The sequence below is a fragment of the Solanum tuberosum genome, unplaced genomic scaffold (assembly GCF_000226075.1).
Source record: "Solanum tuberosum cultivar DM 1-3 516 R44 unplaced genomic scaffold, SolTub_3.0 scf00104, whole genome shotgun sequence".
In the NCBI taxonomy this organism is placed as follows: Eukaryota; Viridiplantae; Streptophyta; class Magnoliopsida; order Solanales; family Solanaceae; genus Solanum; species Solanum tuberosum.
The window spans coordinates 292,333-310,195 of NW_006239030.1; the positions used below are offsets into that span (position 1 = coordinate 292,333).

The following is a 17,863-nucleotide window of genomic DNA, read 5'->3' on the forward strand; positions in this document are numbered from 1 at the left end:
AACAAAGAAACCCTAAAAGCCGCAGCGCCACTGATTTCTCTCCTCCAGGCGAAGATGCAGATCTTCGTGAAAACCCTAACGGGGAAGACGATCACCCTAGAGGTTGAGTCTTCCGACACCATCGACAATGTCAAAGCCAAGATCCAGGACAAGGAAGGGATTCCCCCAGACCAGCAGCGTTTGATTTTCGCCGGAAAGCAGCTTGAGGATGGTCGTACTCTTGCCGACTACAACATCCAGAAGGAGTCAACTCTCCATCTCGTGCTCCGTCTCCGTGGTGGTGCTAAGAAGAGGAAGAAGAAGACCTACACCAAGCCAAAGAAGATCAAGCACAAGAAGAAGAAGGTTAAGCTCGCTGTGTTGCAGTTCTATAAGGTGGATGATACTGGAAAGGTTCAGAGGCTTCGTAAGGAGTGCCCTAATGCTGAGTGCGGTGCTGGAACTTTTATGGCTAACCATTTCGACCGTCACTACTGTGGTAAGTGTGGGCTCACCTACGTTTACAACAAGGCTGGAGGCGATTGATTTTAATGTTTAGCAAATGTCTTATCAGTTTTCTCTTTTTATCGAACGGTAATTTAGAGTTTTTTTTTGCTATATGGATTTTCGTTTTTGATGTATGTGACAACCCTCGGGATTGTTGATTTATTTCAAAACTAAGAGTTTTTGCTTATTGTTCTCGTCTATTTTGGATATCAATCTTAGTTTTATATCATTTCTAGTTCTCTACGTGTTAAATGTTCAACACACTAGCAATTTGGCTGCAGCGTATGGGTTATGGAACTATCAAGTCTGTGGGATCGATAAATATGCTTCTCAGGAATTTGAGATTTTACAGTCTTTATGCTCATTGGGTTGAGTATAATATAGTAAAAAAATAGTAAATTTAAGCAATAATGTTAGGTGCTATGCGTCTGTCGAGACGAATTTCAGCCTGTGCTATGTTTCTACGCTGTTATTTATTGTAGTCTCTTTACTCCCTCATGCTGAAACTTTTGGCACTTCTTGGATGCTCTCGTTTGATCTCTAATTTGAACACTCTGCTGTGCATTTCATTTATTTGTGAAACATCAATTGAGGGAACTGGGAAGGAAATGCCTGTTAGGTTGTGCTACATTTGGTAATTCTGTAATGTAGATTGCATATATGCTCTTATTGCCAGGCTAATACAGCAGATCAGCAGGTGCTTATTTAACCATCTGCATCAGGCTTACTTCTCAATTTGTGCATATATGCTTATTGCCATGCAAATACAGCAATTGCCTATAAGATTTAAGTTATTTTACCATCTGCATCAGGATTCTCTTGTTATTTTTGCTTAGTAACCAATGTATGTTAGATGAGTACACATATATTTCTGGATACAATGTTCACCAGTTTCTTCATATTCCATTGTGTTAGCTGATTCTAACCACTTAAAATAGAAAGATTTGAACCATTGTGTTGGACTGTTTGGGATTAGCTGATTTTCGCCAACTGTTAGATCTCTTTAATTTCCAGTGCTAAATTGTCAGAGACTGTTTGTTCTTTTTAAACTTCCAATGGAGTTGGTCTCATTTGCTGTGGATTCTGTTTTATTCTGATGTCTAGAGCAGATTTCATAACATTATAGACTAATGTCTTGCTGTGGGTGTATCATGGCTTTATCTCACCACTTTTTGTATGCTTGCAAACAGTTGCTGTCACGATTCTATGCTCATTTGACATGAAGAGTGATGCCTGTTAGGTTTTGAAACATTTTGTTATACTTGAATGAAGATTCGACCAAGCTGACCTTGGTGCCTGCAAAGTTTAAGTTGTGTCGCCTCACTATATGCATTGTTTCAGGGTTAGCGTTCTGTGTCAATTTCTTGCAATATCTGAGAATCACCTAGCAACCAACCAATTAAACTAGATGAGAACTGGTTCAAAAGCAGAATAAACGTGTCGCATGAATTAGAGGAATAACTTTATTTGTATCTCACACAACCAACAAAAGTTGCGAAGAGACAACATCATAAAGGCTGTGTGTTAATCATGTCTCAACTTGAATTAGTTGGGGAGTGCTAGCAAAGCGAAATGGGTTTGAACCAACTAAAAAAAATAAGCAAGCCGCATAAAACTAGTAGATGGTAATATTGTTCTATCCTTGTGCGTTTTCATATGTTTCTACATATTTACCGTAATCTACTAGTACCTGCATAGATTTTATCAGGAGACTATTAGGCCTGTTGGTAGATTAATAAGTGGTGGTGGACATGGAAAACTATTTTATGGCGGTATTAACGCTAGACTCCAAACCCCAATGGCATGCTTTTTGTGGATCAATTTCTACATTTGCATGTGTATGGTAGAACTTTTTATCAATTATCAAAATGATTGTGTTGGTTTTAAAAAAGAAATATGCAGGCTAAGCAACTCGAAATGCCTTTTAATTTTCTTGTGAATTTATGCTTACTTAGATTCCCCTCATTTATTGCGGCTAATCAACCATTCAAATAATTTAGGGTCAAGTGAATTTTACGTCAAACATGCGCTTTTGACCAGACCTCTCCTAAACTAATTTTTATGAATAATACTGTGACACCATACAAATTGGAGAAAAGGTCCCCTGGCCTCTATTAAGAATTTATGAAATTTCCTGCTTTACTACCGCAATATTTTATACACAATTAGAATCTTGTGATTCAGGTAGAATTGAAGTGGCGAAGAAGATATAGGTGATTTATGTTTCTGTGGCTTCTCTTATGAAGTATGTTGATACCAGGAGAAGCAACTACATAATTTTCTTATCTCTTTACCGTTTACCGATTTTGCAAATTAAACATAAAATTGCTAAAGACAAATAGAGATGAACAATGTAATGCAAATATGTATATAGTGTGGCTCACATCTCAAAACTCATTTCATGGCAAAGACAAATTAGAAATACAAAGGTAAAGCCAATGTAGAAATACAAAGTCGTATTTAAGGGCCAATCGTGCTATTATTGTGGTTGTCACGCAGACACAGTGCCTAAGGCCTATACAAGAAAACAGGTCCTGTGTGCATCATATGACCTTTCTTAAGAACTCTTTAGGTTACAAGTTTAGCCAATTGATATAAACAGTGACCTAGAAAATGGATTATTATTTGCTACCCCCAGACAAAAAAGAGGACTAAAATGAAGACGCTGTCCCTATTTTACCAGCTAATGTAATTACCTGAATTAGTACACTGTGGTAAATGGCGCAAGTCATTTTTGGCCAAAAGCTATAATAGCGAATAAGGGGAGTGTAAACGATAACGACTGACACGTGCCGTATCACTCATAGCCTGCAAGCCAAGAATCGTAACAAACTGAACCGTATATGTACGCACCACTACCAAAAAACTTCTCCCGCCCACGCGCTACTACGTTCACGTTAAACGTACTCTCCTATAGCAACAAATTCCTACTCTCCCACGCGCTAATGTTAATGGCGGACGTCAACCTCTCTTCTTCCCACTTCCATCCTCCATAAACAATGCTGCAGTGACTTAGCTTCAACTTTTATTGCATCCAAATTCGGAGCACAAAATGAGGTATAGCGATTAAAGGAGCATAATAATAATGATAAACAAAGCAAAATACTGATGAAACACCAGCACATGAATCAAAGCTACTTTTGTATTTCCACTTTATAAATCTTCATCATTAACAGAAAACAGAAAACAAGTTGAATTGCAGAAACAGTAACACTACATCTACATTAATGAGAATGACTTAGCACTAGAGACGAACTACTAATCAGATTTTTAAGATGAACAACAGAAACTAGACAGACATATTAGGGAATGAAACAAGTAGTAACTAGGAGAATTAGGTAGGTTGCAAGTTCTGAGTAATTATAACCTCCTGGATTTACGGCCATATTCTTCTCTGCAGTGCAATCAGAATTTCTTCTTCCGCTTATTCTTGCTCTTGCTTTTCTTCTTCTTTTTCTTATCCAGGAAATCTTCAAAATCTTCAGGGTACCACGTATCATCCATCCCATCCAGAATTTTAGAACTAACCATAAAACACAGATAGGGATCCACAGTAGCATATTTTATCTTCTCGGGATTCATAGGATCTCTCCACCAACGCGCCTCCTGGGGGAACCACGCTATCGGCTTTTCAGGCCTGATCACGTCCCAGTATTTTCCCAGAACAGTCATGGATAGACGATTAAGGTCATAATGGCGTAGATCCAAATCATGCCTCTGCAAACCTAGCTCAGCTAAAATATTGATGTCCACAGGGTTAGCAAACTTGATATCAAAGTCAGCATCAAGCCTGTTCATAATACGACGCATTTTCATTCCAATAACCATTACCCTAGGATCAGCGAAGAAGTCTTTCATAGCCTTGGGAATAGGATCATCGTCGTACTTAGGGAAAGGAAGGCGGTAGAGTAAGCAGTGAGAGCCTGTGCAAACCTGAAGGAGGTCGTAGGGATAGTCCTCGCCATCTTTAATCTCCCAGTGGTTCCCACTCATATCGGGATCGCGCTCGACACAGATTGTGACGAAAATAAAACCATGTTTGCTATTTGGAGCCGTATTCTGAACCTCCTTGATCCATTTGGCGACGGTCTTGTAGTTGCCGGTGACAACAGTGAGGATACGATGTTCATCGACGTAGACATTGTATGGATCGTAGATCCACCTTGATTCGCTGTACTTGAGTTCCTTTTCTCTTCTCCTGTTTTCCTTCTTCAGGTCGACGAGAGAGATTTGCAGAACCATTTTTGAGAAAAGCTTGCTCTGCAAGAAAAAATGTACAGAGGGAAAAGTGGAGAAGAGTGTGAGTGATCGAGTGAGTATAAACAGCTATCAACTCTGGCTACTTATAGCTGTTTCAGAGGGGCAATTTCGGGACGTTCTCAAAATTTGATTACTTGGGCGATACTCTCAAATTTAATTTAGTAGTAATTTTTTTTATGTATATATTGATAGTGTAAGAAAGTTTTACGAGCATTAACTAGACGTAGCAGTTTTGTCACTTTATATTTCAAGTTAGTTAATATGAAAAGTTACGTCACTTGTAATATGTTATAGAGAATGTTATATCCCTCTATATTTCAAAGTTATACCTTATAATACTTGTTTATGAAAGTTGAAAAGTTATTCATGGTTGGAAGTTGGAACTTAGATCATGTCAACTTAATTTCAACTGTGTAAAAAATCTATAATTAGTGCACGGAAATTTAGCAACTTAAACAAATTTTTTATTTTGCTTTAAAATGTAAAGTTAATACACATAGAAAATTTGATTAGTTGAGATTTAGTTTTTCTAAGAAATAAAAACCCAATGCACATATTTCTTTTTAGATATTTGTGATGAGCAATAATTAGTGTACGGTGATTGTAATATAATTAATTAAGTGTATCTGTTTAAAGGTGCCTTTCCAAATAATACTGTCAGATACTCATTTTTTTTTTTTAAAATGTCAATATCTAATTTAACTAGTTACTATTAATTAAAAAAAAAAGAAGAGAAAGAAGAGTTGAACGAAATTAATACTAATATAGGAGTATATCATTTAGTTCACTTACGCAGTTACGCTATCGTATCCTACTTGATGAACATAGATAGATTGTTTTCGCTTCATATATAAAAATAAATATGCAAAGCAAATCTGCAAACAATGAAAAAGAAAATAAATGATAACGCCAAAAAAAATACGATAATTGATGCAAATGAAACATCAAATAATATTAAAGATTAAAATAATAGGAGCATAATAATAACATTTATACTAAAAATGAAACTAGACAATGTTCGACCTACTAACTTTCTCTTGTAATTCTTTACCCTCATATTTTTTCTTCAGGCCTACCTAACATCATGTCTTCGATAGTTTGCAAATTAATTGTGTCTTATTAAATTACATCTCTTCGAAACTTCTTCGATCTACCTCTACCTCTTCTAACTTCCTCTTTCGATTGAAAACATCGATACAAAGGTATCCAAGTGAAAAGGTAGAATTGATTTCTCTATAACTTAACTATGAAAATTGTGTAGATAAGATAAGCTTAGTATATACACAATTTTGAGCAAACAACTCTTTAAAGAGATGCACAAAAAGAAAAGAAGCGTCACATTTCGTGAAACGAAAGAAGCAAATATCCGATTGACTAAAAAAAATTAATTAAATAAAAATATTGAATCCGTGGTGGTCCAAATCACACATCCAGAGGCGTGGTTGCCTATCTTTTCGTCCTTCGCTCTCCGCCAAATGTCTGCAACCTCCGCCATACCTGCTTCAACTACCATGTCCGCCGCTGCAACTTCTGCTTCCGCCTCCTCCTCCGCTCACATACTCAGACTCAATCACAAGCAGCTCATTGTTTCGCTTCATGGCAGAAGAAAGTCAATTAGTGCATCATCCTCCTCCTTCTTCAGCACATACCGATTCAACTCCAGCATTTCTAGATCCTCCCGGAGAATCTCTTATCCTTCTTCCATCAGGATTAGACCGCTCTCTCCTGTCATGGAATGGCAAGATGTCACGTACGTTAGCATCTTCTTTTATATCCAATTACTTGTTTACAGCTTAGATTTTTGTTCGATTTTGTGATTTACTTGCCAAATATGTGGTTATTGAGTACTATTTGTAATCTAATTGTGAGAATTTTCGATTTTTGATGAATTCAGAGTCAAAATGGAAGTAGATGTGCCCATTTCAGTTGCTTATAAGTGCTATTCTGATCGTGAGGCCATTCCTGAATGGATGCCTTTTATTTCAACTGTAAAGGTACGCAATGGCATGTTATCTGCGCGTTTGAGCTTATAAGGTTTCAAATGTTCTCAATTATAAGTATTACCTTCTCTTTGCAAATAAACTGTTAAGATAGCACAGCTGTTTGAATGGTCTGATTGGCTGCCTTTTCGGAATGATGCATCTCAGTATTACTCCATCGCTCATTTTATATGACCTTGTTTGATTGGATGCAAAATTTAAGTACCATTAGTAAACTGGTTGTCGGGGAAGAAAAAGTTTAACTAATGATCGGAAGTCTTGAAGTATACAGTTAGAAATGAGTCTGCTAGAGAATACTCTTTTAAGTCTAAAACAAATGAAATGACATTCTTGAGTATTATTAGGGGAATGATGTTACACATTTTGGGGACTTCTAAAATGGGAAGAGTGTCATATAGATTGAACGGAGGAAATACTACCGTTTCTCTTTGCAATTTCTTCCCAGGATGTTATCAAGTATTTTTGCCATATTGCTGGGTAGTGTACAGTTGCCCTGCATCCTGAATTACTTCTTGGCTATCTCTTCATCTGTCTCATTGTGTGCTTAACTTAATGAGTACCATTGGTGGTTTTTTGATTTGCACATTGGATATCAAGAAACCGCTCACCAAAAACAATTGAAGTCGAATGCAGATGTATTGACAATTAGGGGTCTACATTCTAGTTCTTGATTATTTCAGACGTCCATTACACAGCTCAGCTCACCTTCTGAATCTCATTCTAAGGGAACTTGATGTTAGACTCTCTTGCCAGATTTTGGAGGATAAGCCTGACTTATCAAGATGGTCGCTGAAGTATGAAGCTTTCGGGCAGAATATTGAATATTCATGGCTTGCTCGAAATATGCAGGTAAAATCTCCCTTCAGTAAGCTCTTCCCTGATTATATTCCTTTGTTCCTAAACATCAGCTACTCAGTTTTTATTAATGTTTTACAGCCTACGCCAAACCAGAAGATCCACTGGAGATCTCTGGAGGGACTTCCTAACAGGTAGTGTGCATATTAGTTTCTTTTTGGTTGATTCTAAACAGAACATATAACTGTGAACTGTATCATTATACTGGAAGTCTTAAAGAGTTGTTTGAATTATAATGTTTTCTGATAAATTCTATATTTCTTTGAACGAAAGATCTATTGAAACTAGTCATCAGTTTTATGATGAATTCCTTATTCAAATTGCAGGGGAGCTGTGCGATTTTTTCCCAAAGGCCCATCATCCTGTATCATAGAAGTGAGAATTTTACTTAAAGCATAACTTGGTCCTTTTCCTTTAGACTTCAACTGATCTTTATTAAGCATTAATTTCTACAACAAATACAGGAAGGGGAAGAAAAATGTTTTTGCACCCTTTGACAAAAATTGCTATATTTTTTTTATTTTTGACTGCTCAAAATTGACTAGTGCTTCTCCTTTTTTCAGCTAACAGTTTCATATGAAGTGCCTCAACTTTTGGTTCCAGTGGCATCAGTAAGCATTCTTACTCCTATATGAGAAACTGTAATTCACATCAACTTTTAGAAGTATGCAATCCTCTCAACCTTGCTTGGGTATAAAATCATCTCAAATAATGAGATTGCAGATTTATTATGATAGCAGAGTATAATTTTCAAGTTTCACTTTTTTCATCTATTGTCCAGGCATTGAAACCATTTCTTGAAAACCTGCTGTCGCAAGGATTGGAACGCTTTGCAACATTTGCTAGGAGCTACTCAGCTGACACACCTAAATGATGTATAAACTAAATTCATGCCATTAGCATCCATTGGTTGTATAGCGTGCAATAATCTTCTGGCTGCACTCTATGGCTTGTCACCTAGGAGCAAGCAGTCTTAATTCTTATCATGGTCTTACAGATCATCTAGCTGCATGGTCATTCAGTTTATAGCTCGAGTAAAATTGCAGACTTCTCCTCATTCATATCATATTGCAGTGCACTGAACTCAATAGGTAGTCCAAGAAATCCTTCCTCATGGATAAAGAGACACCAATTTTTTCTTTGACTGGGCAACTTCGTGTGCTTCTGCCTTCACATAAACGTTGTAGGTGTACCTATTTCAGCTGATTCAACTACTAGCATGCTTATAGTCAAGAGATGTGCGAAGATGTAGGGCATAATAACTCATGAGCTCAAAGACGCAGGTTACATTGTCAATGTAAATTGTTATTACATATTAGGAGAAAGAACCGAATTAGCTCTTCAACAACTGCGAAGGGAAAGTATGGAGTAGGAATACCAGTTTGTTGTTTAATGAGAATGGCAAAGGACCGCGTATTCTGCAGTAAGTCGTCCTAGTTAAAATCCATTTTGCTGGCACCATCAACAAGGAATAGGCCTGTTGCAATCTAGTTATTACAAGGAGCAAAAAGTACCAAATGTTCATTATGTACATTTAATAAAACGAGTAACATAAGCTCGGCCATATGCTACTCAAACTTTGAAGCCACATGATAGCATACTCCCTCCGTCCCTATTTAGTTGTCCACTTTAGAAATGACACACATATTAAGGCAACAATGATTAGCATAGTGAAGTTACAATTTTGCCCTTATTAATTATGATTCCAAAATAAATTTATTCAAGATAACTAATCAATGTTGGGGGAAGTTTAAATTTTCAAGAAGTTTAAATGAGGGTGTAATAGGAATTTTTTTTTTTGTCCTTTCTTGATTTGTCAAAATGGACAAGTAAATAGGGACATCTAAAAGAGGAAATATGGACAAGTAAATAGGGACGGAGGGAGTATTATTTATTGTTAGATTGCCTTCGGAAGCAAGGGAATTAATAATATTGTTTCTCAAAATATTTTTTATTTATTTTTAAAGTGCATCTACAATAATCATTAAAGACAAAGCTATCTTTTTATTCAGTTCTTTAATAAAAAAAAATCTAACACGACTAGAATATAAAAAACGTTGAGTCCATGGTGGTCCAAATCAGAAATCCAGTGGCCTAATTGCCATATGGCATGCCTATCCTTTCGTCCTCCACTCTCCTCCAAATGTCTCCGACCGCCGTCGTACCTTCTTCAGTAAACATGTCCGCAGCTGCAACTTCTGCTTCTGCCTCCCACATATTCAATCACAATCATCAGCTCATTGTTTCGCTAAATGGCAGAAGAAAGTCAATTAATGCATCCTCCTCCTCTTTCATCGGCTCATACCGACTCAACTGCAGCATCTCTAGATCCTCCCGGAGGATCTCTTATCCTTCTCCCATCAGGATCAGACCGCTCTCTCCTGTCATGGAATGGCAAGATTGCACGTAAGTTAACATCTTCTTTTATATCTAATTACTTGTTCAGAGCTGAGATTTTGGTTTGACTTGTGATTTACTTGCCAAATATGTGGTGGTTGGGTGCTATTTTGGTCTATTTGCAATCTAATTGTGAGAATTTTCGATTTATGATGAATTCAGGATCAAAATGGAAGTAGATGTGCCCATTTCAGTTGCTTATAAGTGCTATTCTGATCGTGAGGCCATTCCTGAATGGATGCCTTTTATTTCAACGGTAAAGGTACGCAATGCCATGTTATCTCTGCATTAGAGCTTAGCCGAAGAGTCATTTCAAATGTACTCAATTATATTACCTTCTCTTTGCAATTAAACTATTAAGACTGCAAGACTGTTGGTTTAAGTATGATGCTATTGGCTGTTTTTCTGGAATGATGCATTTCTGATTTCAGTATTACTCCATTGCTCATTTTATATGACCTTGTTTGACTGGATGCAAAATTTAAGTACCGGTAGCAAACTAGTAGTCGAGAAAGAAAATGTTGAGAGTAATGAATCGAAGCGTTAAAAGTAATATAGTTAGATATTAGTATGCTAGAAAAAACTCTTGATGTTGAAGTCTAAAATTAAGTGAAATCAATCAAAATTCTTGAATATCATTAGGGGAATGATACACATTTTGGTAACTTCTAAAATGGGAAGAGTGTCGTATAAATTGAACGGAGGAAATATTACCTTCTCTCTTTATAATTTCTTCCCAGGATATGTTATTAAGTATTTTACCCATATTGCTGGGTAGTATGCGGGTGTCTTGCATCCTGGATTACTTCTCTTTGTCGTCTTGACTATCTCTTCATCTGTCTCATTGCGTGCTTCACTTAATGAGTATCATTATCAGATTTTTGATTTGCACTTTGGATATAAAGAAACCAATCACCAAAAACAATTGAAGTTGAATGCAGATGTATTGACAATTAGGGGTCTACGTTCTTGTTCTTGATTATTTCAGACATCCATTACACAGCTCATCTCACCATCAGAATTTCATTCTAAGTCTCTTGCCAGATTTTGGAGGATAAGCCTGACTTATCAAGATGGTCGCTGAAGTATAAAGCTTTCGGGCAGAACATTGAATATTCATGGCTTGCTCGAAATATGCAGGTAAAATACCCCTTTCGTTAAGCACTTCCCTCATTATGTTTCTTTGATCCTAAACCTCAGCTACTCAATGTTTTAATCTGTTTTACAGCCTACGCCAAATCAGAAGATCCACTGGAGATCTCTGGAGGGACTTCCTAACAGGTAGTGTACATCCTAGTTTCTTTTTGGTTAATACTAAACATAACATATAACTGTGCACTGTATCATTGTACTGTAAGTCATAAAAGAGTTTTTTCTTCCACCAGACAAATAGGCCATAGATAATAAAACCATGTTGCTTTGGTACTGGTGGCAGAATATTTCTGGTCTAATATCTCAGTGAGACTGTTGGCAACAACAAAATAGCTTGAAATATAATGTTTTCTGATCAATCCTATGAAACAAAAGATACATTTATTCTCAGTATATTGGAACAAGTTATCAGTTTTATGATGAATTCCTTATTCAAATTGCAGGGGAGCTGTGCGATTTTTCCCCAAAGGCCCATCATCCTGCATCATAGAAGTGAGAATTTTACTTGAAACATAATTTTGTCCTTTCCTTTTGACTTCAACTTATCTCTATTCAACATTAATTGTTACAACAAATACTTCTGGGATAATCTTGGACGATCCTATGCAGGTAGGGGTAAAAATTGTTTGCACCTTTCCTTCTCCTAGTTTCTTATAGGCAATCATACAATTGAGAATGTGTTGACAGAAATTGCTATATCGTTTTGGTTTTTGACTGCTCAAAATTGACTAGTGCTTCTCCTCATTTCAGCTAACATTTTCATATGAAGTGCCTCAACTGTTGGTTCCAGTGGCATCAGTAAGCACTCTTAACTCCTATATTAGAAACTGGAATTCACATGCTTGGGCATAAAATCTTTTTCAAACAACGAGATTGCAGATTTCTTATAATAGCAGAAACTCTGATTTTCAAGCTTCACTTTATAATATATTTTTTCACCTTTTCAAATATTGTCTAGGCATTGAAACCATTTACTGAAAACCTGCTGACACAAGGGTTGGAACGCTTTGCAACATTTGCTAAGAGTTACTCAGCTGGCACACCTAAATGATGTATAAACTAATTCATGCCAGTAACATCCATTGGTCCTATATCATGCAATAATCATCTAGCTGCAATGTATGGCTTGTCAGCTAGGAGCAAGCAGTTTTAATTCTTATCATGGTCTTACAGATCATCTAGCTGCATGGTCATTCACTGTTTATTGCTCGAGTATAATTGCAGACTTCTAGTCTTGATTGCTCCCCATTCATATCGTATTGCAGTGCACTGAACTCAATAGGTTGTTCAAAAAACCCTTCCTCACATCGATAAAGAGACGCCAGTATTTTCTTTGATTGGGCAACTTCGACTGTGCTGCTGCCTTTATATAGCATTATGCTCATCAATGGAAGTTTTGCTTTCGTTATTATATGAACATGAAAATTACAAATGTACTATTCGAATATTCAAGATGTGTTAAAAAGTGTTGAAAAACTTGTTTTACTAATCACCATAAAAAATATGCAACAAAAACTCATGAATTGAAACATCTCACTCATCTCATTCATTAATATCACTTTTTTTAATTGTCCAATTTTGGCTTTTAACTTGTCATTTTTGACAAATCAAGAAAAGACAATTTTTTTTACTTATTATAAACTCAATTTATTTAGAAAGTTAATGTTTTTGAAAAAGATAAAACTTCTTTAATGAATAAATTAAATTTGGAATTCTATCAATTACTCCCTCCCTTCACTTTTACTTGTTAGTTGTCATAGTTTGATTTGGGACCCCATTAAAAAAAATAATTAATGATATATAATGATATATGTATTTTACCAAACTAACATTTATTAAATAATATTTTGAAAAATAATTTGGAAAATAAGTATTTAATATTGATGGTAAAACACGAAAAAATAGTCTTTTTTCGATAGGTCAAAAGTGACAAGTAAAAATTAAAATATATTTTAGGAATAAATGACAAGTAAAAGTAAATGGAGGGACCAATTAGAATAAAATGATAAACTCGTTATGTCAATTATTATTTTAAAAAGATAGACAAGTAAATAGGGTTCAAAGGAGTACAATAAATTAAATGATTTTCTCCATATAAACAAAAGTACAATACATATTCGACCATAATATTATTTTTAAAATTATTCCCGTATGGCCGTTATACTACTGGTAATAAATAAAAAAACATGGAATCCGTGGTGGTCCAAATCAGAAATCCAGTGGCCTAATTGCCATATGGCATGCATGCCTATCTTTTCGTCCAAATGTCTGCAACCGCCGTCGTACCTGTTTCAACTACCATATCCGCCGCTGAAACTTCTGCTTCCGCCTCCCACATACTCAAATCTCAATCACAATCATCAGCTCATTGTTTCACTTAATGGAAGAAGAAGAAAGTCAATTAGCGCATCCTCTTCCTCCTTCATCAGCGCATACCGATTCAACTGCAGCATCTCTAGATCCTTCCGGAGGATCTCTTATCCTTCTCCCATCAGGATTAGACCGCTCTCTCCTGTCATGGAATGGCAAGATTGCACGTAAGTTGCCATCTTCTTTTGTATTCAAATACTTGTTTAGAGCTGAGATTTTTGTTCGATTTTGTGATTTACTTGACAAATATGTGGTGGTTGAGTTCTATTTTGGATTACTATTTGCAATCTAACTGTGAGAAATTTCGATTTATGATGAACTCAGGATCAAAATGAAAGTAGATATGCCCATTTCAGTTGCTTATAAGTGTTATTCTGATAGTGAGGCCATTCCTGAATGGATGCCTTTTATTTCAACTGTAAAGGTACGCAATGCCATGTTATCTCTGCATTTAAGCTTAGCCGAAGAGTCATTTCAAATGTACTCAATTAAATAACCTTGTCTTTGCAATTAAACTATTAAGACTGCACGACTGTTTGTTTAAGTATGGTGTTATTGGCTGTTTTATCCGGAATGATGCATTTCAAGTATTACTCCATTGCTCATTTTATATGACCTTGTTTGATTGGATGCAAATTTTAAGTACCAGTAGTGAACTAGTAGTCGAGAAAGGAAATATTAACAGTAATGAATGGAAGTGTTAAAAGTAATATAGTTATAGACATTATCCTGCTAGAACAAATCTAAATTAAGTGAAACGAATCAAAATTCTTGAATATTATTAGGGGAATGATGTTACACATTTTAGGAACTTCTAAAATGGGAAGAGTGTCATATAAATTGAACGGAGGAAATATTATCTTCTCTCTTTACAATTTCTTCCCAGGATGTTATTAAGTATTTTCCCCATATTGCTGGGTAGTAAGTATGCTGGTGTCCTGCATCCTGAATTACTTCTCTTTGTCATCTTGACTATCTCTTCATCTGTCTCAATGCGAGCTTCACTTAATGAGTATCATTGTCAGATTTTTGATTTGCACTTTGGATATAAAGAAACCACTCACCAAAAACAATTGAAGTTGAATGCAGATGTATTAACAATTAGGGGTCTACATTCTAGTTCTTGATTATTTTAGACATCCATTACACAGGTCATCTTACCTTCTGAATCTCATTCTAAGGGAACTTGATGTTAGACTCTCTTGCCTGATTTTGGAGGATAAACCTAACTTATCAAGATGGTCATTGAAGTATAAAGCTTTCGGGCAGAACATTGAATATTCAGGGCTTGCTCGAAATATGCAGGTAAAATACCCCTTTAGTTAAGCAATTCGCTCATTATGTTTATTTGATCCTAAACTCAGTTTTTATTCTGTTTTACAGCCTACGCCAAACCAGAAGATCCACTGGAGATATCAGGAGGGACTTCCCCACAGGTAGTGTGCATCCTAGTTTCGTTTTGGTTGATTCTAAACAGAACATATAACTGTGGAAGTCATAAAGAGTTTTTCTTCCATCAGACCAATAGGCCATAGATGATAAAATCATGTTGCTTTGGTGCTATTGGCAGAATATTTCTGGTCTAGTATCTCAGTGAGGCAGTTGGCAACAACAAAATAGCTTGAAATATAATGTTTTCTGATGAATTCCATGAACAAAAGATCATTTATTCTCAGTATATTGAAACAAGTCATCAGTTTTATGATGCATTCCTTATTCAAATTGCAGGGGAGCTGTGCGATTTTTCCTCAAAGGCCCATCATCCTGCATCAGTGAAGTAAGAATTTTACTTGAAACATAACTTTGTCCTTTTCCTTTTGACTTCAACTTATCTTTATTAAACATTAATGTTTACAACAAATACTTTGGGATAATCTTGGAAGATCCATATGCAGGAAGGGGTAAAAACTGTTTTGCTCCTTTTCTTCTCCTAGTTTCTTATAGGCAACCACATAATTGAGAATGTGTTGACGGAAATTGCTATATCGTTTTGGTCTTTGACTACTCAAAGTTGACTAATGCGAAGTCCTTTTTTCCAGCTAACATTAGTTGGTTCCAGTGGCATCAGTAAGCACTCTTAACTCCGATATTAGAAACTGTAATTCACATTAGTTTTTAGAAGTATGCAATCATCTCAACCTTGCTTGGGTTTATCATCTCAAATAATGAGATTGCAGATTTATTATGATAGCAGAGAGTATGATTTTCAATTTTCACTTTATAATACATCTCCACTTTTTCATCTATTGTCCAGGCATTGAAACCATTTCTTGAAAACCTGTTGGCAGAAGGGTTGGAACGCTCTGCAACATTTGCTAAGAGCTACTCAGCTGACACACCTAAATGATGTATAAACTAAACCCATGCCAGTAAATCAGTAATGGCTCACTCTTCCTCACTTTTAATGTTAGGGGAAGAAGCGGAAAAAATTGTACAATTATGGGGGACGGACTTTTAAAGGTGCAAAAGATCAACTGTAACTTCTTAGATATTGTACAGAATATAAAACCATTAAGAAATTAACTGTATTTGAAGAGCCAAAGCAGTAGTAAGGCCATTTGAAGCTCACTCATGTTGGGAGAGAACTCCAAGAGTCGCTATAACATCCATTGGTCCTATGACGTGCAATGATCATCTCGCTGCAATCTATGGCTAGGAGATAGCGGTTAAACTCACTTCACTAGCACCATAAATAAGGAGTAGACTTGTTGCAAACACGGACATACGCTAACAGCCATAATGAACTAAAAGTCAGTGTAGCCATAGTGAACTATTTTTCTATGGTAAGAACCTCTGTTTTTGGTCAAGAAATCTGCTTCAGTATCTCTTCAGCCTCAAAGATTAAGTCTCTCAAACAGGCCATGACCGTTTTAAGAGTGGTGTGTTTCCTCTTAAGCCTCTCTGCATCATTGAGAAAGCTTTGCTTTGCATGAATAACAGTTCATTCTTTATTTTTTCAAACTGTTGTCTGTGTTGACTTAGAAATCTGCTTTCCTCATTGAGAACATTTAGAAGTTTCTCCAAGAATACAGTTACCACTGCATCCACCATTTCTTCTGCTTCAAATTTCTGAAATGCGGCCCAATGAAATTGGCTCGCCTGATAAAACCAAAGAAACAAATTATTGTTACGGGGCAAGAGTGCGGAGGGACTCAAGGATATACAGTTGATTTCGCATTGCCATTTTCATAAACAGCAAACAGCTTCTCTACCCCACAAATGTGGTGATAACATCCGGCTACATACTAACCTCCCCAGACACCACTTAAGGGTGCAGTGCTTCACTCTTAATCTAGCACTTCCAACTCCTGGGTATGAAGAAAATTCTATTGAAGGGTCACCTTCAAATGAACATGCAGTGCGTGATTCGAATTTAATTGGAGCTCTTGACGCATCCGAGAGGGAAGAAGTCAGTATACTAATAACACCTTCAAGACACCCCCAACAATAAGGAAGATAATTATTGATTTAAGAGTTACTCAAGATCATCTGGGTAAAAGATTAAACTCTCATGTAATTCGATAGTTTTAAATTAAAAATTTGTCTTCTTCTAGCTAGTTTAGATATATAGAAAATCATTAAACACAATTTTGTAATCTACTGAATATTTGTCTTTAATCTAATAAGATAAATAATTATTTAAAAAAAAAGAAAAGATACCTTTAGTTATGTCGAGGATAGATATTATCACTACTAATTAACTACATTAATACACGATACCAATACAGTCATTTTCAGAAGCAGTAAACACAAATAAGTCTTTAAGATAATTATGTTAGGTTCGGAATATGCAAATCATCATCATTAGGAGTAACATAATAATAAGGAAACATTACTTTAGGATTGTACTATGATATACCTCATTTATTCGAAAATGCTATATTAAGAAAATATTTACAATTGTGATGTGCCGGTTATTATGTATGATGTGCCGGTAAAGGTGGAGACCATATTTTTGGTAGATTTTGTGATTCTAAACTGTGAGGTGGACTTTGAAGTTCAATCATATTGAGCCAGCCATTCTTAGCCACTGGAAAAGCTTTTATATAAAGAATGGTGAACTAAAGTTCCAGTTAAATAATGAAGAAGTAATCTTTAATATATGTTGGTCAACGAAGTAGCTAAGCGATATGGATCTGATATCCGTTATTGGTGTGATTGACGAAACTTAGTTTGAAATTTCTATTAAGGGGCAATTTTCGGTAGAAACTTTGACTATAATTATTATGAACTTTATGTAGGAAATATAGAAGGAGAATACTATCTTTAGAGAATGTTAAAGTTTTATATAGGCTACTTAAGGCCCCCCCACCCCCCGGACCTCGAGGCGCCATGCCCCGAGG

General features: G+C 36.0%; 3 protein-coding genes and 1 long non-coding RNA gene across 5 annotated transcripts; all 4 read left to right on the forward strand.

Moving 5' to 3' along the window:
* On the forward strand, positions 1-676 carry LOC102577606 (putative ubiquitin extension protein; the record flags this gene model as incomplete). Its single annotated transcript, NM_001288394.1, is given in 1 exon segment — positions 1-676. A coding segment is annotated over 1 exon segment (471 nt). The 3' UTR covers positions 526-676.
* Positions 677-6,098: 5,422 nt separating this feature from the next.
* LOC102590209 (uncharacterized) lies at positions 6,099-9,195 on the forward strand. Of its 2 annotated transcripts, XM_015309488.1 has the most exons (8): positions 6,099-6,496; positions 6,641-6,740; positions 7,500-7,595; positions 7,683-7,735; positions 7,928-7,976; positions 8,165-8,212; positions 8,383-8,476; positions 8,676-9,195. In XM_015309488.1, exons 1-7 carry the CDS (start codon positions 6,222-6,224, stop codon positions 8,473-8,475), a joined length of 714 nt encoding a protein of 237 aa, XP_015164974.1. In that variant the 5' UTR covers positions 6,099-6,221; the 3' UTR covers position 8,476; positions 8,676-9,195. The 2 variants fall into 2 exon arrangements, with proteins under 2 accessions (XP_015164974.1, XP_006349158.1); XM_006349096.2 differs by having other exon boundaries at positions 8,383-8,745.
* Positions 9,196-9,618: 423 nt separating this feature from the next.
* LOC102589891 (uncharacterized) lies at positions 9,619-12,561 on the forward strand. The gene is made up of 7 exons (XM_006349095.2): positions 9,619-10,007; positions 10,161-10,260; positions 11,043-11,138; positions 11,227-11,279; positions 11,594-11,642; positions 11,901-11,948; positions 12,109-12,561. The coding sequence occupies exons 1-7, from the start codon at positions 9,712-9,714 to the stop codon at positions 12,199-12,201; spliced, it is 735 nt and encodes a 244-aa protein (XP_006349157.1). The 5' UTR covers positions 9,619-9,711; the 3' UTR covers positions 12,202-12,561.
* Positions 12,562-13,311: 750 nt separating this feature from the next.
* Positions 13,312-17,817, forward strand: LOC102591906 (uncharacterized). Its single transcript, XR_001473615.1, has 4 exons — positions 13,312-13,687; positions 13,845-13,944; positions 14,702-14,825; positions 14,904-17,817. It is a non-coding gene; the product is annotated as an uncharacterized lncRNA (long non-coding RNA).
* The last annotated feature ends 46 nt before the right edge of the window (positions 17,818-17,863 follow it).

Bases quoted from the DNA above. Each gene is read 5' to 3' on its own strand.
- LOC102590209 (XM_015309488.1), top strand. From the start codon at position 6,222: ATGTCTGCAACCTCCGCCATACCTGCTTCAACTACCATGTCCGCCGCT. The intron at 6,497-6,640 runs GTACGTTAGCAT...TGATGAATTCAG, and splicing joins ATGGAATGGCAAGATGTCAC to AGTCAAAATGGAAGTAGATG. The intron at 7,596-7,682 runs GTAAAATCTCCC...AATGTTTTACAG, and splicing joins GGCTTGCTCGAAATATGCAG to CCTACGCCAAACCAGAAGAT.
- LOC102589891 (XM_006349095.2), top strand. From the start codon at position 9,712: ATGCCTATCCTTTCGTCCTCCACTCTCCTCCAAATGTCTCCGACCGCC. The intron at 10,008-10,160 runs GTAAGTTAACAT...TGATGAATTCAG, and splicing joins ATGGAATGGCAAGATTGCAC to GATCAAAATGGAAGTAGATG. The intron at 11,949-12,108 runs GTAAGCACTCTT...AATATTGTCTAG, and splicing joins TGTTGGTTCCAGTGGCATCA to GCATTGAAACCATTTACTGA.